At 46.7% G+C, this 23,824-nt stretch overlaps 2 protein-coding genes across 11 annotated transcripts in view; one reads left to right on the top strand and one right to left on the bottom strand.

Moving 5' to 3' along the window:
* LOC126545898 (uncharacterized) overlaps nucleotides 1–23,824 on the top strand; it is a 363,767-nt gene that overhangs the window by 258,607 nt on the left and 81,336 nt on the right. Inside the window, exons 12-13 of one of the 4 annotated variants that reach the window (XM_055061212.2) lie at nucleotides 9,057–9,192; nucleotides 9,260–11,337. The exons of 2 other annotated variants lie outside the window; for them this stretch is intronic. In XM_055061212.2, the coding sequence (XP_054917187.2) occupies nucleotides 9,057–9,192; nucleotides 9,260–9,609 (486 nt within the window). In that variant the 3' untranslated portion in view covers nucleotides 9,610–11,337. Of the gene's footprint in view, nucleotides 1–9,056; nucleotides 9,193–9,259; nucleotides 11,338–23,824 lie in introns of those variants that run through there. One more of the 4 variants, XM_055061214.2, reaches the window with a different exon arrangement.
* Nucleotides 6,216–23,033, bottom strand: LOC129380398 (uncharacterized). Of its 7 annotated transcripts, none has more exons than XR_011892418.1 (9): nucleotides 22,270–23,033; nucleotides 19,902–21,520; nucleotides 18,881–18,986; nucleotides 15,755–15,861; nucleotides 14,248–14,323; nucleotides 14,038–14,130; nucleotides 13,812–13,939; nucleotides 11,361–11,506; nucleotides 6,216–6,338 (listed from the first exon to the last, which is right to left on the bottom strand). XR_011892418.1 is itself a non-coding variant. In XM_055061218.2 (6 exons), exons 1-4 carry the CDS (start codon nucleotides 15,914–15,916, stop codon nucleotides 13,935–13,937), a joined length of 348 nt encoding a protein of 115 aa, XP_054917193.2. In that variant the 5' UTR covers nucleotides 15,917–18,843; the 3' UTR covers nucleotides 6,216–6,338; nucleotides 11,361–11,506; nucleotides 13,812–13,934. The 7 variants fall into 7 exon arrangements, 4 of the variants coding, with proteins under 4 accessions (XP_054917193.2, XP_054917192.2, XP_054917194.2 ...); XR_011892419.1 differs by having other exon boundaries at nucleotides 18,881–18,949; XR_011892420.1 differs by lacking the exons at nucleotides 18,881–18,986; nucleotides 19,902–21,520; nucleotides 22,270–23,033 and adding an exon at nucleotides 15,932–18,833.

Here is a 23,824-nt window from a genome sequence, read left to right as displayed (position 1 = left end):
ATAGGTGGCGACGTAGAGATTCTCTTCGTCGGTGACGTACGGCATAATGGTGTCGAGAGTCGTCGTCGAGTTCCTTCCGTAAACCAGCTTGAATGGTGTGATCTGCGTTGTTTCTTGCACGGCCGTGCTATAAGCGAAGCTTACGTACAGAAGGACTGCATCCCACGTCTTGTGTTCGACGTCAATGTACTGTCAACATGTTGGAGAAGATCTTGTTTAGCCTCTCCGTAAGACCAGTCTTCTGAGTGTTGTAGGCAGCTGTCCTCCTGTGGCTTGTCCGGCTGTGTTGTAGAATCGCTTGCTTGAGCGCCGCTGTAAAATCCGTTCCTCGGTCGGTGATGAGTACTTCCGGGACACGATGTCGGAGTAGTATATTCTCGATGAAGAATTTCGCCACTTCGGCCGCACTACCTTAGGCAGGGCTTCGTTTCAACGTAGCGGGTAAGGTAGTTGGTAGCCACGACGATCCACTTATTTCCAGATGTTGACGTCGGAAATAGCTTCAATAAGCCCATCTCTATTTGTTGGATTGGTCGGCATGGAGGTTCGATTAGCTGTAGCAGTGCTGCTGGCCTTGCTGGGGGTGTCTTGCGTTGCCGACGGTCTCGTCATGTCTTGACGTAACGGGCGACGGCGGTGGTGAGGCGGGACTAGTAGTACTTGTATCCTTGCGAGCGTACGCGAAAGTCCGAGGTACCCGGCTGTCTGTTCATCATGCAGCGCGTGCAGGATTTCTGACCGCATTGCTACGGGCATGATGAGAAGCTAGTTTTCGCGTACTGGAGAGTTCTTTTCGAGGACGTCGTTATGCCAGGTGATTGCCTTAGGGCACCGAGCAAGAAACATTTAGGAGTGGAAACTCCGCTGTTTGCGGCGACCACAAAAGGTCACAAGCCCGCGGAGCCATTATCATGCGGGCGGCGCCTGGCGGTCTGGAAAGAAATTACCGCCGTTTGCGGCGGTTGCCAGGGCAACCGGTCGAGCATGTTGCTCCCGTTCGGCCGCGCGCCTGACTTTTATTGAGGGCACGGAGGTAGTGGCCGGAGAGCGCGCCGGAGCCGCCTGCCCGGGCGCTGCATTTTTTTTTTCGCTGCAGCTTCTACGACGCGCTGCATGGCGCCGCCACTGCATACGGCCCCGTTGGCGCATATTAATTGTGACCTTATCTGGTCGCCCGCATCTCACTCGCGCTGACGGTAGTTTCACCTCCTAAATGTCTTCCTCCGTGCCCTAGGGACAATATCGGTGTTGCCTTCCAAATACACAACGAGGCTTTCTAGCTCCAGGTCTCCTCGTTGTTGTTCAGCGAAGTCTTCCGCTCTTATCGTTCTTAGGAAAGCGTCGTCATCGTCGTCTTGCGGCGGAGGGTGAATCGGAGCGCGTGATACGCAGTCGGCACAGTGCTTGCATCCGGATTTGTAGACTGCGGTAATGTCAAATTGTTAGAGTCTGAGACTCCAACGTGGCTTCCTGAAGGGTCCTTTAAATTACCTGGCTTCCTGAACGGTCCTTACGACTTTGAAGGGCCTGCCATAAGGTAAGGACGAAATTTTGTGGTAGCACAAATGATGGCAAGGTATTCTTTTTCCGTTGTAGAATAACTGGCTTCCGCTTTCGACAGCGACCGACTAGCGTGAGCAATGATGCTTTGAAATCCAGCTTTCCTCTGGACTGGGACAGCGCCCACGCTACTTGCGTCGGTGTGGATTTTTGTATCGGCGTCTTCATCAAATTGAGCGAGTACTGGTGTTGACTGCAGGCTTCTTTTAAGCTCTTCGAATGTCTAGATTTGCGGCGCTTCCCACTTAAACTCGACGTCTGATTTTGTGAAAAAGGTTAATGACTCGACGATGCGCGAAAAATTCTTGACAAAGCACCTGTTCAAGGCACACAAGCCAACAAAGCTGCGAAATCCTTTCTTGTCGGCAGGTTGTAGAAATTTAGCCATGGCAGATGTCTTCTGCCGATCAGGATGGACTCGATTTTCTGATTACTTGGCCCAATAACAGAAGCTCATTTTAAGCGAATCGGTAGTTTTCCGGCTTCACAGTGAGCCCTGATGTCTTGATGGCCTGTGTACTATTACAAGCCGCCTATGGTGATCGTCGAAATTCCCGGTGAAAATAACGACGTCATCCAAGTAGATGGGTCTGGTCTGCCGCTTCAGCCCTTCTGGCACCGTGTCCACACGAGCTCAAACTTTGTAGGTGCCAAGCACAGTCCAAATGGCATGACCTTGAACGCGTGCAGGCCATCCGGCGTGATGAAGACGGTGTTCTCCCGATCCTTCTCGTGGACTTCTATATGCCAGTAGCCAGTATTGAGACCCATCGACGAGAAGTACTTAGCGTTGCAGAGCCGAGCCATTACATCGTCTGTGCGTGGAAGGGCATATACACCCTTCCTTGTGATCTTGTTCAACGGACGATAATCGACACAGAAACGGAGAGTTCCGTCATTTTTCTTCACCGAGACAACAGGAGATGCCCACGGGCTTTTCGACGAATAGATGATGTCGCGCAGCATTTCATCAATTTGTTGCCTTATAGCTTCATATTTTCGCGTCGAAACTCTGTAAGGAGTCCAGCGGAGCGGTTGAGCGGATTCTTCGGTTATTATGGGATGTCTTGCAGCTGGTATTTCTCGAATATACGATGACGTCGCAAAGCAGTCTTTCTATCGTCGGCGATGACTTTTAAGCCTTTGCTGCTTGAACACCTGAATTTATGTAGGAGGCTGGTTCCCGAACTTTAACTGCTGAGGGAGATAAGACAGAATCCGAGAGTATTAACGCATTGCTAGTTTCTGCGATTTCCTTGATGTATGCGATCGCCGTGCCCTTGTTGATGTGCTTGAACTCCTGGCTGTACTTTGTCAGCATCACTTTCGCTTTTCCTCCGTGCATTCAAGTGATCCCTCTTGCGATGCAAATTTCACGGTCGAGCACTAAACGTTGGTCGCCCTGACTTGGTTTTAAAGTACTCTCAAGGCATGCTGACTGGAAGTCCTCTCCAGTTGTATCGCTTGGTAATGTGGACAGCGTTATCGACTTCAACTTTAGGTTAATGACCGCGCCGTGTTCATTCAGAAAGTCCATGTCGATAATTACGTCACGTGAGGACTCTTGAAGGATAACGGATGTTATCCGTCAATGTGCAAGTCCGGTAGTGCACTGTAACGCTTGCTGCGTAGCTTCCAGTCGGTATTAATGGGTTCCCTCCAGCGATCCGAATATGAAGGTCGTCCCATGTAGTCTTGACTTTCTTCAGCTTGGAGGCGAAAAGTCCAGTGATGACGGATTATTCGGCTCCTGTGTCTACTAAAGCGGTGGCGGTGTGGTCGTCGAGAAGTACGTCGAGGTTGGTGGTCCTCCGTCTTGCATTGCAATTGGGTCGTGGCGTGGCAACACGGCATCGCCTTGCTCTGTAGCTGGAAGGTGTCGTTGCCAGGCCTTTTTTTTTCGGCTTATCCTTGGCTTCGATGCTTCGTCGAGATGGTGGCGTGTCGTTCCGACGTGCTCAAGATATATCTTGAAGCGCCGTCGTCGTCGGCGAAGGATTTTCGCTATTTTGACGTACAGCAACCGCACCTCCATCGGTTGCTAGTTTTAGTTTTCTGGATATGGGCTTACGGACCGTACCACGGACTGGTTCTGTATGCGGTCGGACCTGCGCCGACAGGTAGCGTCCTGGTGACGGCGAACGCGAGGGTCGTCGGACTGTGTTCCGGCGATGTATTCGGCGATATAACGAGGCTGCTCGCCAAGCTATGGGCGCGGCGCGTTGATGGCGAAGCCTCGCAGTGCCAAGTCGCGGTATGGGCACCGCCGTGGTAACAGAGCGGGCGTTGGTCTAGAGCGCGCTATACATCGTTCTTCCTTAGGTAGCTGCGCTGGGTGTCCCTCTACGTTTTGCGCTGTTAACATCAGGCTGGGTGATGGGAGGGCGAGCTGGCGGCTGCGGCGGTGAACGATTGAACTGCGGCGTTATCGGACCGTGGCGCGGACGCGGAGGGGGGGGGGGGGGGTGACGGCGGGCTACGGTGGCGTAGGTCATCGTTTCCGGCTGAGTCTGCTGCGATTCGGCGGCTGCAAGTGACTACTGAATCTCCTCTCGGACGATGTAAGCAACGGATGTTACTTGAGGCTGCGTCGAATGGAACATTCTGCGTAGTTCTTCGCGTACGACTGTTGTAATGGTCTCGCGAAGCTCGTTCGAGCCTAGTGCTTCACTTTCGCTCTTCGGCGAAAGCACTTGGTGACTGTATTGGCTAGTGCGCATTTCCAGCGTCTTCGCAATCGTCGCTACCTCTGTCAATATCTCAGCTACGGTCTTCAGGAGGTTGTTTACACCCCGCATTAGGAAATGGACTTATTTCTACCCGGACAGTTCCGGGTGGGCGTATCGGAAAAGACGGGTAATCTATTCTTTGAAGATGGCGATGGTCTCGTTGGGCAGTTGCCCTCGGGTTTCCGCCAGAGCTCACGCTCGCTTTTCGCGCACGACGCTCGTGAAGGTCTCTATGAAGTCGCGGCGAAACAGATCCCACGTTCTTGAGCTGGCGCAGCTTGTCGTCGCTGTTCCATTTGTTAAATGTAGCGACCTTTTCATACGTTTCCAGCCAGTTGTCTGGGTCTTCAAACGACGATCCAAGGAATTTCGGTGGCCACTTAGGCCGTTGCAGCACAATGGGCGATGCTGGGGCTGCCATTGTGGCTGTTGACTTGGCTACGATCTTTCCGGCAGTATCAGGTAGAAGTCCGTGCTCCGAGGGCAGGTTTTGTAGCCTGTGGCTAGCTCGATGGTCTGGGGCGGCGCTGGTGTTGTCTTCGGTGTGTGGGGTTGATGGGGGCGTCCGGTACATGAACGGAAAAGCACCTTCACCAGATGGCACGTTGTTTTGACGATGAAGAAAACAGTCGCAAAACTGTAGATGACGAAACTAATCTTTTACTGGGCGAACCTGAGCCCACAAAAGCAAGTTACACTCAAAGCACAACGGTAGCGGCGAACACAGTCGGCTGTCGTCGAAAATCTGCTCTCTGGGGCAAGCGCGTCGGCTTTTACGCACGAGTCGTCCAAGGTTGCAGAATAATTGCTGGTGCTCGCTTGTCTTTCAGAAAATACTACACAATTCGCGTCGCGCATACTATTAGGTTGCACAAGGTTCCGTGACAACAGGCAACGGATAGAACCGTCGATAAAATTTGAGAAGCTTTCGGTACATGCAGGCCCGTCCTGCGCTCAGCGATAACGTTTAACCTTTGTTAGCCGGTGAAAAAGCGGTCACCTGAGACAGTTAAGCAAGAACACGTGTCAATACTGAGAATACTGTAAATTCAAGTACTTTCGAGCCTTACATAACGTGAAACATTCAATGCCAAGCTTTTTGCACTGATGATGAATATGAGTTGCCCAATGGAATCATGAGGCAGCAGTCAAGCCTAGGTAAGTATGTGCCTTCACCTTCTCAATAGCAGTTCCCACAATATACAGCCTAAATGCTTCAGGAAGCGCTTTTCGATTAGACGCGAAAACATCGTACTTAGTTTTCTTTGTATTTCACACTAATTTATTTCGTTTAAGCCAGTGAGAATTTACTTGTAGTTGTCGGCAGTGTTCCTGAAAGACTGTATTGTGATAGTAGGCCGACAACGACACGACCGAGGGTTGTGGCAGTGGGACGAGGATCCGAACCGACTTCGAGCGACGCCGACAAATCCACCCTTACAAAAAAATTCTATTAACTTTGGATAAACGTTTTTAGACAAATGTTGCTAGAACCTACTAACGGTTTTTTTTTTAATGTTTTCAAACCGTTTTAAAACTTCCTGCAAGCTTCATACCAACATTCTGTTCACTATTGGCCACAGATATTGAATAAAAAATTTGTTTACAAACTGTCTTTAAAGGATGAATGAACATGCTTCAAACATTAAAAGAAGGATGTACTAACCGTCTTCATACATTTTAGAAACTTTATAGTAACGTTCTACCAACTTTTTATTTATCCACCTAGAACCCTCCCAGTAACTTTTTTCCAACTTTCTGTTGCTCACTTTAGAAGCATCATTGCAACTTTTTTGTAAGTTTCAAAAACACCCTGGTGACATCTCCCCCTTTCTCCACAATTTTGCCAAGTATTCTGGTACTGTGGTGATGTAACCTTGCACATGAGTGAGATATAAATGCATCTGTTAGCAAAACACAACAATCTTTACAAACAGCGATATTTATTTTGCAACCCTTTAATACATGTACTTCGAAGCCACGAGCAAGCAGCGACGATAATGCATTCTTCATATCCCCGTGGTGAAATTAACACGCCTTGCTGTGAGCCTAAGGGAGTAAAAATGCGTAAATAGTTACAATAGCCCGATGCATTGTGTCAGTGTATGTGGACGGGACAGCATGTAGCAGTCATGCGCAAGAACTTTAAATGACCTACAATGAAAGAGAAGATTGTTTGTAACTGCCTTGTCACACATGCTTAGAATGGCATTCACACATCTGGGGCCCAAGGCCTTTTTTTCGGCCACGGCCTTGTGGGCATTGGAACACCACCCAAAAAGCGAATGAAGCGGTACTCCTCCAGAGAATATGCATATGTTACATGTAGGAATCATACAATTGTGTAAAGTAGCCATAAATCAGTTGCAGCAAGGATATCCAAAGTTCTTAGAACGGCTTGAGCCTGAGTGTGAATAAATGCGATGAGATCATTCCACAACTTCACAGGCAATCTTCAAAGGTCCTGGGAACAGTCCTTGTTACTGCAATTTTCTTGTATTTAAGAACAGTAAACTCATCAGTAATAAACGCAGCTGCCTGGACTGCTCAGCTATAGAATATCCATAACCATTGTGTCTTACAAAGAGTATTCTTCATTTTATTTGACAGATTACGTCCCAACAAGCATTCAGAAGAAATGCTCCATATTGAATGGAGTTATGAAGAAATTTCAAAAACAGTAATTGCCAAATTCCATATCTTCTTGCTTGTACACTGAAAACATGAAATGCACAGAATGCACCATCAAACAAATCTATATGTATTTTTACATCGATGTTCCACAATTACTTGCCCTGCACTCAAAGTAATATGTGCACGTAAACTTCTATTTTGCTCGGCTAGCTTGAACTATGGCAGAGAGGGGTGCGATCGGAGATTGTTGTTCGGCGCATTCGCTCGGTTACCGGCGCGCGCGATTGGCCTACTTCGCGCCAACGTCGCCAGCCGCGGGGCGCTGTCACGTTATTCGTGACGTCAAAATGACGTTCAATAAAGCTTCTGTAACGGCCAATTGGTACATGTCCAGTAAAAGAGAATAGTACAAACCAGGACGACCACAAAATGAGAGGGACACACACAGAAGCGCTTTTGTGGGTGTCCCTCTCATTTTGTGGTCGTCCTGCCAGGCTGCGATCGCGCAAACAGCTCGTTTTTCCGTTCGTGCGGTTGTGCTCTCGTGATTCGTTGGCGCCCGCGCGTTTCGTCACGGCATCCATTGCGCCGGGGCGGGACCACAGAATGCGCATACGTCACGCTCCTGTCAATCATTCGAAAACCGAGTGGAATCGTCTGCTAGCGTGGAACGGTCGACAACGTCATTCGTATCGAATAATGAATGGCCGTTGCCATAGCAGCACTAGTAGCAGACTTTCGTCTGCTCGTAATTTCGTCGCTCGCCGAACATGGGTGGTCGTGGCGGGGGTCCAGTTTTTCGAGATTAATACTCGGTTCGCCGTCGCAGAACATTAGCGATGTTAATTATTTAAAACAACTGTGATCACAGTGAAATAAATGTTGTGCCTGCGCTGTGATAAATATAAAGGGTGTTCGCTTTTTTAAGGTTGAATGATATGAGCTCATTTGTCGAGAATTCTCGCCGTTTCACGTTGTGCTCAGAGAACCGCATTCATTGTTTCGCGGTTTGGCGCTCACGAGTCACGATGGCCGCTCCTATCGTCGCGCTTTTGGAGTCTCTCGGGCAGCCTCGGCGACGCATCTTTCGGGACACATTTGACGAGTTGACAGAGGAAGAGTTCCGTGAGCACTTCAGGCTCTCGAAGAGCACTGTGCGGCGACTCTGCGAGCAATTGGAAGATGCCATCGGTGCACTTCGAACCGGTGGTATCACGACGCAAGACAAGGTGCTTTGTGGTCTCCGCTTCTTCGCGACGGGGAGCTTCCAAAGATCCATCGGCAGCGAAGAATTCATATCCATGGGGCAGGCTTCCATGAGCGAGAGCATTCACGCGGTTGCGGAAGCAATGACCGTGGTGGGCCGGCAACAGGGTTGGGCGAGGTCGCCGTTGACACTGGCCGGCAGGGCTAGCGCAAAGGCAGCCTTTGCGGATCGTGGCCGCATTCCCGGTGTAGTGGCCTATGTCGACGGGACGCTCATAGCCATCAAACAGCCTGAAGGGCTGAGTCTAGGCGAGACTGCGGGCTTCATGTCGAGAAAAGGCTTCTACGCATTTAATACCATCATCGTAAGTACTCACGATCTGCCATTTTGTGCACGCTTTCATCTTTTATAGTAGCCTGCTGGTTTCATGAAATGTCGTAGTGTGTACAATACGGGTATCACGTAACGCACTAGTTATCGTGATCGAGCCCGTTCGGAATTCAATTTCTCGGTCCAGATAGATTCATTTGCTCAAGCTGCGGGAGGGAGGTAATCGCGGTTGATAATTTCGAACCGGATCAAATCGATCGCGATCGATAGTGCCCATGCGGCACGGATATAAGAGTACGCAGTACACATTGAACGACTACGGCGGCTATGATGAGCGTTAATTCAGAAATCTTTCGTGCATGTAGCTTTTTGCACATTTCTTGCAATAATTCAAGAAAACTATTTGGGAGATTGCTTTTTACTAGTGCGAGAAAGAATGCAGCTGTATCTGAGAAAGAATGATGAAATAATATTGCTGCAAAAACATTTTATTGAGACTGTATTTAGCTCTCAGCATGACAACGTGAAATACGAAAATATTCCAGTTCGAACGAATAATTCGGAACCATTTTCCGCCCGTTTGTTCTGCCATCAAGGTGTGTGATGGCAACATGAGCATCGTGGACATCGATCCCCGTTTCCCCGGACCCTTCCACGACTCTTACGTACAGAGGCACTCACCACTCTTAGGCCGCCTCACCAGTAACCTCCAACGTGGAGAATGCGTGTTTGGTGAGTGCTGCAGACATGTTGCAGCCAGTGAAATATATTACGCAGTTATCATGTTTCCAACATGCAGGAGACTTGGGCTACCCTCTTGAGCCATGGCTGCTCACACCTGTGCCAGGCCATCGAGGCATTCAGACTCCGGAGGGGCGCTACAACTGGGCCCATACCTCCATGAGAAATGTTGTGGAGAGGGGTCTTGGCGTCTTGAAGGCAAGGTTCCGATGCCTTCAGAGGTACCGGACCCTCCTTTATCAGCCCAAGGATGCAGCCACAATTGGGGCAGCCTGCGCCGCTCTCCACAACATTCCTTTGAAGGCAGGGGAGCTGCAAGACAACGAGGACGACCAGCCCCCGCAACAAGGACAACAGGGCTTGCCTGTGTCCGAGGGGCATCACACCTGCCGGCAGGAAACGCCATAAGAGTTGCTCATGAGGGCAAAGCAGACGAGGAGCCAGGTAGTCAGCCTCTTCTCTGTAGCCCCTACCTGGCGTACAACTCATCTGCGTGAGCTACCTCGTCAGCTCTCCAACATAGGCGTGAAAAGGCAAATTTCATAATGCTATTGAAAAATTGAAATGGTCGCCCTTGATCAGAAGGATGCAAGGCATTTTCAAAAATATTTGTTTTGATTAATACTGAAATCCACACTGCGGATTTTCACAGGGTGCGTCACACTAACAAAAATGTTTAGAAACAGTGGAAGAGAGACGTTAGAGAAGTGTTGCTGGGCAAGTTGGTTCGTGATGGGAACGAAAATTCAAGGAGAATACAAAGAACAGCACAGGCAGCTGAGCGCGTGTGCCGCCCCGTCTCTTTTCTGGGTTCTATTTTCTTTTGTAATTTTATTCTTAAACAACTACAAACACAAAATACAACAACACACTGTTATAACAGGTAATAATGAAAACAAAACAGATGTTGCACCAAGACATGTCGTGCCATTTGAACAGTTTGTGCATCCCTGTAGCCAGCTGGGTAGCTAGGTTGAAACTTCAGAAGAACATATTTGGTTTCACACTAGAACGGGCAGATTATTAGTGCACTATATTCAGCCAGCATGAAGTAAAAGCAAGAAATCGCGGAGCTCAAGGAAATGTTATTACTTTAATGTACTTCATAACTTCAATTACGGAAACTTGCTCGTGTCACCCCCCCAAAAAAATACATATAAAGGTCGGCCACTACATGTTCTGCATTCAGATACATCCCACGTACAACATTTCTGAAGTAGTAACAGTGATGAAATATGTCAAAATGAGCTGCACTAACGCCGCATACATGGATATGCTGATAGACCTCATAAAAGCACATATTATTGTACTGCTATAGCAGGTATCCTGCAGGACGTGTGTCTCTCATCCAATATCACAGCAGCTTGAACTACTCTTCAATATCAAGTACAGTAATGCACTCTATAGCTGTAGCTTGGCATATACAAAATTAAATTGAAGTAGTAGCAAACAAATATTACAGCAGGAGCCTATGTGGCTAGCGAGAAGTGCTTCGTGTAACACTTATTGCCCTCTCATTACCAAAGTGGCAAGCATGAAAATAAAAACAATTACGCAAGGCTGACTAGCACTCTGTACTTCTATATAAATGGCAGGAATAACATGAAAGACAGTGGCTTTCTCCGCGTACAAGGCATCAGCTGCTAGCTGGACAATCCCCGTCAGGCACCAAATAATGATATATTATTCACTATATGTAACGTGTAACACACTTCGAAAGCAGCCATCTAGTGATTGCAAGTAGACGCTGCATGTGGAACCTTACAAGAAAAAAATTAGACCTCAATGCAAAACACAAAGTATAGAAAAAGCACACACTAGCATGACTGCCACCTAACTCATTTGACTGAAACACCATAAACATATTAATGATATTTGCTAAAAAATACTAAGACATACTAGTGATAAATTTATAACAGTAGCATGCAATTTCATGTGCACATAACGGAAATATAGTAACTCTTCTTTTATTTCTATTATCTTGGAGTAACATCTCAAACATTAGAGATAAGTAAAAAAATATTTAAATGGACAAAATGAGATCAAAGTTGTTATGACTGTAAATGAATGAGTAGATAAAACTTAATAAACATACTAGTTTTAGTGAACTAAATAATAAAGATGGCAAGAAATATACAGCACTTCAAATTTACTACTACCTTTTTGCATTCACTGCCTCCTGCATAAGCTGGGCCAGGAGCTGCGAAAGCTGGCCCACTGGCCGCAGTGCCTCTGCAACTTGGTCAGCCTGCCGCTCGACAGCAGCCACGACCCGTTCAGTAGCTGCAGCCAGCCGGTCTACGCCCTGGCGGATACCACGAAGGCCGAAAAAAATCATTACGTCAGCATCTATTCCCGCACAATCGGTCAACCACCTGCACAGCAAAGTGACCTGTATAACGAAAGAGTAATTATGGGCGCTATAACGTAAAACTATTCCAAATGTTTCTATTCCAATTCTGTAATCACCTCTCCGCGATTGGTCAGAAACATTTTTCGACCACCCCCCCTTCGCCTGTCTGTCACGCGACGTCACGAAAACCGCGATAGCTCCCCATCTGATATGACTTGTGCACACTGAGTATGCATAATTTGACCGAGAAAAGAAAAACAGTTATTTCTGATTCGACGCCTTTTCGCCATTAGCTCCCTGCTATTGGTCAAACGTTTTCGGGCTGCACCCACTTCACCTACCTGTCACGCGACGTCACCAAACAGCAAAAACTCACCGCGTCAAAGTGACGTGTACGCATTAAAGATGAATAAAGGCAAAATCAGATATCCACCCGTTCGTAGCAATTGTTACAAAGGAAACCCCATACGGGTTCCTCGAAAGAAAAGCCTCATAGTTGAAGAAAAATTCGTCCTGGTCCGGGACTCGAACCCGCGACCACCGCCTTACCAGGGCCGGCACCACCTTCTTGATACGGTTATCGGCCTTCAGTGCAGTAGCTCGGCCCTATCGAATCCATGTCCATTGGAGCCTGCTCCTCACCTCTTGTCAGCCAATTAGATAAGACAAGGCGCTCAGTGTAGGCAATGCTATCCATTTTTCGAGCAAACAAAAGTGACTTCCTATGAACGAGGAGAGCGCTTGATTGGTCTGTACAGGCAACCCTGCGGGTGACCGCCCGGTGCTTGCGCCGGCGGTTACGCACATTTGACGTCAGGAGATTGGAATAAAAATATATTAGAAAAGTTTTGCGTTATAGGGCCTTATGTTCGGTTTCTAGAGTGAGGCGTGCTGTGTGCGAACTTTACAAACAAGTGACCTGTAAAACGAATGATTTTGGAGGTCCCAAGCACTTTAGGTATAAAGGCGCTGAACTGCATGCATGCTCATTCAGATTACCGCATGTTCATCAATTATGGAGACAAGGACAAACACTTTCTGTATTGTTGCATCTGTCTGGACCATTGTATCTGTTTTTGTTGTTGCTTTTCATGTAGTTCTGCAAAGAAATATCAATACCATTTGTACTTTTAACCTATCGCGTGACTGGAAAGTAAACACCTGACATAAAAATGAGCTTGGGATTGCGAATGAGCAAGCAACGATGACATGGATCACTTTACAAAAGAATGCTAGGCCCACTGTTGCATTTTGTTGCGAAAGCGTGTATTGGAGCCCGTATAAATATAGTTATTCAAGCATTGCCAGCTGTTGCACTGCCATTATGCGTGATGTTTCCCAGCCTTGCAGAATAAGTTAGCAACTTCAAACTTTGTGGAAATAGCCACTGTCATGAGTGTATTCTGTGGCAAAGCTTTCCTGTTCCTGCCTTAATTACAACCATTGCAAATCAATAATGAACTCTCTTCTCTTTTTTAAGTTTCAATAGTTTGTTGGGGTTTGTGTTCTCCATTGTCCTCAATGAACTATGCAAACCATAGCGTTTCTAAGTGGGCAAAATAAAGGAAACTTTATGGGTGATGTGCAGGCTAAAGTTAAAGTGTGAGTCAGCTACAGCCTTTGCAAATAATTACGAAGGCGAAGGGTCCAGAGCATTGCAGGTGTGTTTTACATATGCCACTCAATTTACCCCGCTTCCTTGGGAGAAATGTTTCCCACATGAATTTTTATGTGAAGGGGATAACTATCACAGTCAGCACGCGCAATCAAATCTGTGTGGTGCAATTACAGGATCTGCGAAAAAATTGATTAGCTAATACTTGAAAGTGTGCATCCAAGGTTTTAAACGAGTAAGTCATATGCGGCAGCGTTTTAAAGCACGTGATTTAATTACAGGCAACTTGCCATGTTTGTGAAGCTGCTCAAGAGAAAAAGTTTTAGTGGAATTTGGAATGTATGAAGCTGTTATTGTGTGATTCATCGTAAGTGTCCCTGTTCTCTAGTCCACCCAATGATTGCCTGTTTGCGGAAATGCTAGTGGCAGTGATGACTGCGTATGAAGCTGTTGCATTGCGTTAATGATTTTGAAGTGTCCGTGTTTATGACCATGTACATAATGTACGACGACGTTCTCGTCTGTGTCCCTTAGTCCTTTGTTCGGTTCTTTTTTCAGTTCAGCTATTCAAACATGTGTTAGCCATGTATGTGAGTTAGTGTTCCTCTGCGCAGCTCATAAAATTCCTAAAAATCGTCACACCTGCACACGCACTTCGTTTGTCTGCACGACACTTCTGGCGTAGTCGTTGGCCAGGCGTTGTGCCAGGGCCTCCCGGTGGGAGACCCGATGGGGACCACGAGACCGGCGCTGTATGCAGGGTTGTTAGCCTGGAAAAAGTACCACTTTATAATGAACGAAACACACAACTATGTTACGTCCAGTGCATTCAAGCTGTGACATTTCAGGATATTTCCTTTTCACTTACTGGTTCTCACTGCGCTAGGGCCAGCTGTAGGCTGTGCAGCTGGAGGGCTTCGGGGCAGTGGCTCTGCAGGGACCTCTGGCTGCCGCAGTGCTCCTATATACGTTATAAAGGGTACATTCACTCAACGGTTAAAGTAGAAGTAGTTTGCATTCCTTATAGAGGAGACAGATACCACAAACAGGAAGGCAACAGGGAAGAGAAAAAGCTTACTTTCACGTGAAAGGCCGCTTGTGCCAGCCGTGGTGCCCACAGAGTCTGTCGCCACGGTCACCTCCATGGTGGGCTGCTTTATGTATAAGACGCGAAGAAGCAGTTTTGAAAAGTTTGCATAATCTGCTCCTGCCAATGTGCAACTAACGTAGACTTATGACAGCAGAAAAAAAAGTCGTGAAATCACAGTAGTAAACCGTCTTGTGCATGCCAGCAGCAAACACATGCACATAAAGGGGGAAAAACTATGGGCTGTATAACGTAAAACTATTCCAATATGTTTTTATTCCAATCTCCTGACGTCAAATTTGCGTAGCCGCCAACGCAAGCATCGGACGGTCACCCGCAGGGCTGTCTCTACAGACGAATCAAACGCCCTTCTCGTTCATAGGAGGTCACTTTTTTTTGCTTGAAAAACGAATAACATTGCCTACACTGAGCGGCTTGTCTTATCAAATTGGCTCACAAGAGGCGAGAAGCACGCTCAAGTGGAGAGGGATTCGATGGGGCCAAGCCACTGCACTGAAATTCAATAACCGGATAAAGAGGGTGGTGCCAGCGTCTGTGACTGGTCCGCTTTCCCTTACTTAGCTTACGGTGGCTCGTCGACAATCGCGGCGGCATGCAACGAACCCTTAAGAATAATGCTAAAACGGATCCTCAGCAAAGAAGAGCTAGCAGAACGAGGTCGTAAACGTGCCGAAAGTGCTCGAAAACGTTACACGGCCACCTAAAAAGTTTTATTACACTCAAATAAACCCATGCTCTCCGGCAGGTGCGAGTAGCCAGTGCCTGAGCGATCGTAGGTAGCCATCTTCTATTCCTTTCGGAACGGGGCAACCTGCGGCTATTCAGAAGAAAATTCAGTTTTGTTCGGCATATTAATGCATATTTAACGCGTACACGTCACTTTGACGCAGTGAGTATTTGCGGTTTTGTGACGTCGCATGACAGGCAGGTGAAGTGGGTACAGCCCGAAAACTTTTGACCAATAGCCAAGGGCTAATGGCGAAAAGGCGTCGAATCAGAAATAAATATTTGTCTTTTGTTCGGTCAAATCATGCATAATCAGTGTGTACACGTCATATCAGATGGGGAGCTATCGCGGTTTTCGTGACGTCGCGTGACAAACGGGTCAAGTGGGGATGGTCCAAAGAAGTTTTTCACCAATCGCGGAAAGCTGATTGCAGAATTGGAATAGAAAAGTTTGGAATAGTTTTAGGTTATAGCCCCCGATATCTGTTATGCAAGTGTAACACAGGCACTTTAGATCTGAATCGATCCCGATCGGGACAAAATTTCTCGATTTCGATTGCCTCCTTTCAGCAGAATGAAGAGAGGAGCCAATCGCTGTCGAGAAATTCCATCCAAATTGGGCGCGATCACGAATGAAAGCGCCCTGCGTGACTGGAGTATGACATTGCCTACGCGATGCAGTATACACGACGCAACTGCAGTAAATTGCTGGAGCGTCCTCCGGTTTTTGATGCGTTTGTCAATGGCTTACCTCGTCGAGCGGCTGAAAAAGTGGCTCGCACACTCCCGTAACCGTGGAGGTGCCGACCAGGCCGAATACGGCCACGAAGGCCGGGCAGGCGGCCTCCACCCGTGCCGCTGCAATCAGAGACAGCATTGTAAACATCGCGTGCAACAGAACCACTCCTCGCATTCATCTTTGATTTACGGAAGCAGCGGCGGCATCTCGGCGCTACAGACAAATCTCCTTTCGGCCAAAACACCCGCCATTGCTCCGCAGTCTTCGTGGCCGGGCCTTCCGCGTTCAATAGGGCGGTAAGGTCGCTGCACAGCTGCCCCTTACGCTCGACCGTGCATTCTCGGCTGAGCACGCACGATGATCGCACAAGGCACGGGCGATGAAGGGGGCCAACAATTCGCGTTGGTGAGCCGACACGTGCGGGCCCAGTCTCGCGTTCTTGCGCGACGACATCACGACAATTCGCAGCCGAGAATAACGATCGCCTACTTAACTGCGCGCTCCCGCCAATGTGTTTTGGCGTGTGCGATACCACCTAGCGGACTAAACCAAAATATAGGCCGCTTAAATTAGTTTTCTTCTCTCGTATGACATTTCCGGCGCAGATTATATGCAACACTAAGAATTTTTTTCTCATATTACGTGTTCAATTATTAAAGCATTACAAACATTCTGCACTTAATATATCGTCCCCAATCGAAGCCCAAATTGCCGACGCAAACTTGCGGGGCTGAGCTCGCTCGTTTATTGGCTGTGCCTCCCTCCCGTTCTCACAAACCTTCCGGACGGCCCACTTTGCGACGTCGCAGCCAGACCGAACGAACGGAGAAGCGAACTGTTTGCGCGATCGCACCCCACTATTCTTTTTTATTGCTTAAAATGACGACACGCTTCTATCAATCATCTTGCTGCCGACCACGTCGCCTGCTGGGCGCCGAACGCGACGGGAGTTGGGAAGTCTGAAGCGATCAATACGCACGTTACGAGAGCGGCTTGGCGTGGCGCGTCTGGTTAATTGGATTGGATCCAAACGGCGGCTTCAGCCGCGGAATGGCACATTCGGATCCAATCCATAGTTTAATTCGAGAAAATGACCCTTGCGATTGGAACTTCGGTTGTTGCATTGGCGTTGCTTGAGGAGGGACGAGAGCAGTGGAGGTGCGAAACGCGTTTGAAGAAATGGCAAAAAGCAAATTCCGGTGTCACTTTCGTTTCTCGGAATAAACGGAGCATTGGTGGTACGGCAAACTCGACCCCATCATCGGGTGAGCCGCTGGAATGTTGTTGTTGCCTCTTCAAAACTGCGCCACTGTTCCCGTCGTTTCTTTTTTCTTGTTTTCCCTCGCTGTGCGCGACACCACCTAGGGACGACGCAGCGAAAATAATCGTTATAAATTGTAGTACTCACACGTATTACTATTTGAAGATGTGTATTAGCCTCATAAGAAATAAATACATCTTTTAGATAAAGATTTTATTCATTGGAAGACGAGCAACATTTCGTTTCGTAGTTTACTGCCTGCAAGCAGACGACAAACGAGGGAAGTAAACGTGTGGGGAGTTCACCGCTTGCCGATTGGCTGCTCTCTCCGCCCCGTTCTCACAAATTTTGCATAGTGCCACTTTGTGACGTTGCAGCAACGGAACAGAACGCGTATCGAACAAAGATCTCCGATCGCGCCCCAGGCAGCTGAAAAGCACTTTGCTTGAAGCAAATGGCAACTCGTGGCGTCAAATCCTTTGGCATAGCACGCAGCAAGCATTAGGTGCAACAATGACTGGATGAACTCTAGTATAATTGACCAGGAAAGACACTGGCAACCACGCCTGTACATGTGGGGTCCCTAGCGATACAATCAACAGGACACACGCTTATCGAAACGAAGGAACCCTCTCTCCGTCATATGCGCGGGGCTTGCGTCACATGCTAAAACCTACTTAAATAGGGACTTCTACTTTTTTTGTTCCATTGTAAATAAGGCTTTCGTATGGAAGCCAAAATGTCTAGCTTTTAAAGGTTTATTTGGTTAGTCTATGTTTTTCTTTGTCGTGTTTCATCACGACCAGAGAAGCTTCCATCAAACTCTCGATGATAGAATTTTGTGCGATAACATTAAGACATTTTTTGCCTAAACCATGTATCTAGGTGGTAGAACACATTTTTCTAGGCGCTCTACAGCGCGTTATTCACAGTATGAAACCTCAATTTGCTAAGAGTGCCAAAAACAATTACCCTATATTCAAAAGTGAATATTTCAAAAATGAAGTGCTGAGCAGCTTGAGCTTGAAGCAAGCCTGCTTGTGACATCTTGCTAAATCCGAGGGAAAGTAAAATGAGTTCTTCGCATTACAGACTGCAAAGAACAAGCTTTACCCCACGCCAGCTGAAAAAGGGCCGAGAAATGTAGAAAAATATATGGCAATGTAACAGTGCTGAGCGTTCAGTTCTTTCATGGTATGGCTGGCAACTGCTGCATTGGGCTGATTATTTATATGGTTCAGTAGTTTCTTATACCACGTTACCAACTCAAATTTCTGTAATTTATAAAGGAGACTAGCTTCCAGCCTGACGCGAACCTCCACTTGCTACTGATAGTGAGCTTCTGACATTATAAGGTTAATTATTTGTTATAACCTTGAGGAATATAACTATCATACTGTGACTAGGAATTCAACATCTTCATAATAAAGCAATAAAATATATTGTTTTATGCAAATGTTTTTAGGAGATGAAGTATGGTATGCAATACATAAGTGTGACCGATTGGAGGGAAGGATATAGGCACACAGGCAATAGTGTGAGAACTTAACTCCATAAGATTGCATAATGAAAAGACAAAAATGATGCACGTCAGGACAACTCAAGCACCTGAATGAGGTTCTTAGAAAGACACTTTACCTAGATTAATATAGAGCCTGTATGCAGTATATCATGCATAAGTACTCAAGCCCCCCGATCATATTTAACTCAGAGGAGGCTACATTGGTAAGTTGATAAAACTGAAGGCACTCCAGATCACCAAAAGATAAAATTGAAGTGATCTGCCACTAGAAATCCTGAATTTGGCGCATATAAATGATTGCATATTACGCAAACGTATCCTACAACTCACAAGGCAGCAAAAGTTTTGTACGCACCTTTGCGAAAGCACGCTGATGAGCGGCTTTATCGTTGTGCTGTCCAGTTTCCAGCCGTGCAGCAGGTTCCTGCGGGTTGTAGAGATGCCTCCAGAATCCGCATAGCCTTCAGCAGTAAGACATGTTCATTTATTGCACCGTGAAGGTGGAAATTTGTGATTTACCAATGTCATGTGGAATTGCAAAAAGAACCTCACAAAGGCAGCCACATAAATCTACGTCTGGTTGTGCAAATGGTTCTTCGTTATATCTCAGGAAGTTACACTGCAATTTTGTTACAAGTAAAATTTCAGGAAGGAACGAAATCAGCAGAAAACATCAAACTACCAGGACAAACTTCACCAAAACTCAAGTATGGAGTAAAACTTGGAGCATTGGATTAGGAAATGAATATTGAGCACATGAAACGCAATCTGAAACCTAGGTTGCTATTTCGCAGCGATGCTTCCGCTCTTCGTTAGTAGTGGCCTGAACGACGCACCGGCCCGTGTTTTACGTATTGAATAGCCGGCCGTTAACGGTGGGCGTTGAGTGGCATAGAATCGAGCGGGGCGTATCGCTACACAATCTCAGTCCTTAATTTATTACGCAGTGCTGCAACGCAGTGCCCTAACCTGATTGCAAGAGCTGACATCCTGTTCTTAAAATCACACACACACACACACACACACACACACACTATATATATAGTAACGGCCAGCGTCTGACTCAAATGGCTCGATTAAACATACAGAATCCTCGTTATTGCAATATGGGCCTATATCTGGCCTGCAATATAGAAGACCAATACGAGGGGGCACCCAAGAACATCACCAATACAGACAGGTTCTCGCGACGCCCGCCTTCAAACTGAGTTGTACACATAAAAAAATCATACAAGCTGATATCTGCTCAAGCATTAAGCATAGTAATCGTGTGCCAATGCGCAAAGCATATGGGACATCGACGTATACATTACACATGTAGCGTCCTGGTGTTAACAGCGCAAAACGTAGAAGGGACACGAGACAAGATGACGTACCTTTGAGCACCTTTCAAGACGTAGTCGGCAAACGCTCCTTCGTTTTACACGTACCGTGGCGTTTACGCTTTTCCGGCGCTAGCATCGTAGAGCTTCCGATGAACTCCAGCTCCACCAAAGCACCTTCAACAAATTCTTCCGTGCACTACGATTCGAAGCTCCAGTACCAGGCTTTTCACGTGAGTGCGGGCAGGCAGCTCGGACGGGCGCTGTAGCAGTACACATTTGACACTGATGCATCGCACGAAACACACAGCGAACTATTAGCGTTAAACGAGCCCGGAGGTTTTGTGATGGTTAATGCACAGGATAAGGAGCACATTTTTTCTTGGCACTTCTAAAATATAATTCGTTTACCGCCGTACTGCAACGGGCACTCACTGCCACTCAGGCCCAGCCAACGTCGTCGGTGGTCCAAACATAGAGTAACAAAGTATACGACAAGAGCGGACACTCCCATAGGCGCCTGCGGCCGACTTTGGCTCTCAGCGCACCTAACGGAATCGGCGAAGCGCACCAGCCTCCAAGATGGTCGCGCACACTACCCAATCTCGGAGGCTGCACCTTCAGTTTTGTTTCTTATATATATATATTTTTTTTTTTTGGGGGGGGGGACCCATACCTTTGCTTAAATCGCGTGATTTCATGCAGGCGCTTGTACCGCTGTTTATTTCTTGTGACGACGAGCGCGCAAAGGTGTTTCACTCATGTTAGTTTATTTTAAATTCATATTTGCTGTTTCAAGCTGTAACTTGGCGCAACAATCATGCCAACTGTTGAGGAAGTAGAACTTTATCGCTTATGATACTGTACGTCTAGTAACTCACGCCAAAAGGTGTATTGTAAATAAATGTGCCGTGTTCCATAAATGTAAATAAACTTGCTGCACAGTCAAGAACACGAAAATAGCAGACAACAATTTATTGCAGCAAGATTGTAAGAGGCAGATACATGAAAACGGGAAGAAACAGCCAAATTCAAGTAATACGGGTGTCACACGGCTCACTTTTAAACGCGATCAAGCCCAATCCGATTTGAATTTCTCAGTCACGATTGGTTCTTTTGCACAAGCTGCGCGATGGCGCCAATATCAGTCGCGAATTTCAATCCGGATCGGCCTTGTTCGCGATCGCAAGTGGTCGTGTGACACCGGTATAATGGAGAATAGTTGAAAATGAATGGTGTGATGGCAATAACTTTGCACAAGCAAAACACATAGAAGACGTGTTGCAACTATCCAGATAATGAAAAAGAAAACTGCAAATACACGACAGCAATTAATTTGCTTAAAATGGGATTGTTTTAGAAGAAAAAAAATATGACGTATTTCTTGTACTTCTGCGAAAGAAGGTGAATTAGGGCAGCAAGATTATGTGAATGGTAGCGTGCCGAAATGAAATGGCTGCAAAAATAATTGAGCACGCACAAACATCTTCATCTCGAATGTGTAAGCCAGTGTGTGCGTCATTAAAGAGCTGCAATTAAGCACTTTGTGTTGGGGGTCTTCACCTGCTGTCTTCGAAGCCTTGCAATCGTCTTCTGATACTTGGAATTTTGCCCTTGAGTATGCGTGATGTCCTTTGGCTGTGCAGTGTATTATAAGGAAATGGTGGAGATTCCTGCAATACGTAGAATGACAGAGAGGAGGTAAGCAATACTGCAGGCTTGAAAGCTATTGAATGTAGACGCTACATTCCTTCGTATAAGCAATATTGGAGCCTGCAAAGCTTCATAATGGAGATGCTGCGTTCGTTCATGCAATCCGTATTTTATTTTATATTTTTTTTTAAGGAAGCACTGTTATAAAGGCTAAGAAACAAGGAACTTTCTACGGTAACGACTCCATACACAATTAAAACATGAGAACACATTTTTTCAGCCCAATGCAGAACAGCTAACAACGCTCGAGCGCACATAGCCTGCTACAGAGGTTGGGAGAGAGCGCATTATTGCCATACTGCAAATATTGCACGTGTACCGCTTAGAAGTAACTACATTTCTTTTGCAGAAGTAGAGTGCCATAATTTTTCAGCAGTCATGGCGCGTATGATAAAGCTATCTGCCCTGAAAGGCATGCGTTTATTGGCCACATTTCTTAACGAACCATTTTATTTTATTTTATAACTTCGTCATTGCATCGAACGTGCTTTGCAGCTCGGACGCTGCCGCATCGCTATTTTTGCTAGCATCACCACTCATTGCTGCGCATAAAAAAAGAACACGAAATGAAAGCCAGCGTAGCAGATGGGCAGCAGCTGTTCATGGCTGCAAGGCCGCCGTCACTCGTTCATGTGGCTAACAGTGACATAACGAAATGCAAAGAGAATAAGTCGTTAACAACGCGCAAAAGTACTTGCTGTGGCCTTACCGTGAAACGGCGACGAAGCAGACGCTGGCAGAAAAACCCAAAAACGATGCTCAGGTGCACTTTACAGAAAGAGCCCAGTAGAGTGGTCTGACAAGGCTTTGCACATGTTGGGTCGTGCCCAGTGGTCGTGCCGCCTGTCAAGCTGCTAGCCGCAGCCACAGCTGCATTTTTCTTGATAGGCTCTGCCACCTAGCGGAATCGGCGAAGCTGCATAGCTCGGCCGCGAAACGGCTCGAGTGTCCGCTCTTGTTGTATACTATGTTACTCTATGGTCCAAATGGATCGTTGTATAGATTGATGGATGTTATCAGCGTCCCCTTTGGAACGGTGCGATTGGTGTCGCCACCAAGCTCTTGCTATTATACTGTCTATTGTCCTACCTAGGTTAAACAATAAAAAAGAAAAAAAAAACACTGTGACCTCCTACAACCAAATTTTCTGATGCCCTATTGCGAACTGTTGAAACAAGCACTACAGGAGCGCCACACTACGGTTAACCAAGCGGATCTCGCCTCCAAGATTCGCGTTTGCTTCAGGCGCATGCAGTTTTCAAAAGCACGACCTTCTAGATTCGATTTTCTTACTCGAAGGAAGTCGTAGCTGGGAGGAGGGCCAGTATTGAGGCGCCATTTGTTGGGCTTACAGTCCCTGGGTAGGGTTCTTCATTTATAAAACATATGCAGGGATTTAAGGCCAACCATGAGCGAACTTCCCCAACTCTTCACCGCCCATATACAGGCTTCCTATGGCGCCAAGTGTCGTGTTTTCGAGAATATGTGCCCTCATCTTGAATTGGTGAGACCATATTTCCTCTTAGCGTCAGGAATAAAGACGACAAATTGTGACGATGGCAGGCGTGCTACAACACCAGGAGCTTCGGCCCAAGTGCAACAAGCGTACTCTTTGCACGCACGCGCAAGGACACTGATACGGCCGTGCCAGGTTCACTTTCGCTACTTTCATTGCTCAGCCAGACAATCATAAATTATTCATTTGTGTGCCTAAGCAATCATTTACGGGATTCGTGCTGTCGTACTTCTCTGCGACCACCAATCTCAACACAGTGATTAACCGCAGGTATATGAAAGGAAAAGCACCGCTAACAGCGACCGCAGGTACTGCATTTGTGAGACAACCAAGTTTTGGGTATAGTTTGCATAGAATATTATTAGAAACTTTTTAACAAGCCGAGGTAAAAAATGAAAGTTTCGAGAACAAAACTAAATAGCCTTACAACACGCCAAAAAATCCGATAGTGCAGCTGTTTTAGATGGAGCAGCGGTAGCGTCTCTGCTTCACACGGAGAAGTAAATGGTTCGATTCCCAATGTATAAATGTCTTTGTTCTTTAGAGTGGTATACACTGTGGTATACGTACTAATTAGTGTATCGCCAATTTTGCTTTTAATGCTTCTTTAGCGAAGTGTTAAATGAGCAAATGAATCAATTAAATGCAATTCTAACGTAAGTGAAAACATAGCCTACCAACTTTTCTAAAACATTTATTTTAACAAACTTTCTTTAAACAAAAGTAACAACAGAACCTACCAACTTTT

Source organism: Dermacentor andersoni, chromosome 1, assembly GCF_023375885.2.
Source record: "Dermacentor andersoni chromosome 1, qqDerAnde1_hic_scaffold, whole genome shotgun sequence".
Classification (NCBI taxonomy): domain Eukaryota; kingdom Metazoa; phylum Arthropoda; class Arachnida; order Ixodida; family Ixodidae; genus Dermacentor; species Dermacentor andersoni.
The sequence above is the reverse complement of the archived record's forward strand: the minus strand, read 5'-3'. Positions and strand labels throughout refer to the sequence as shown.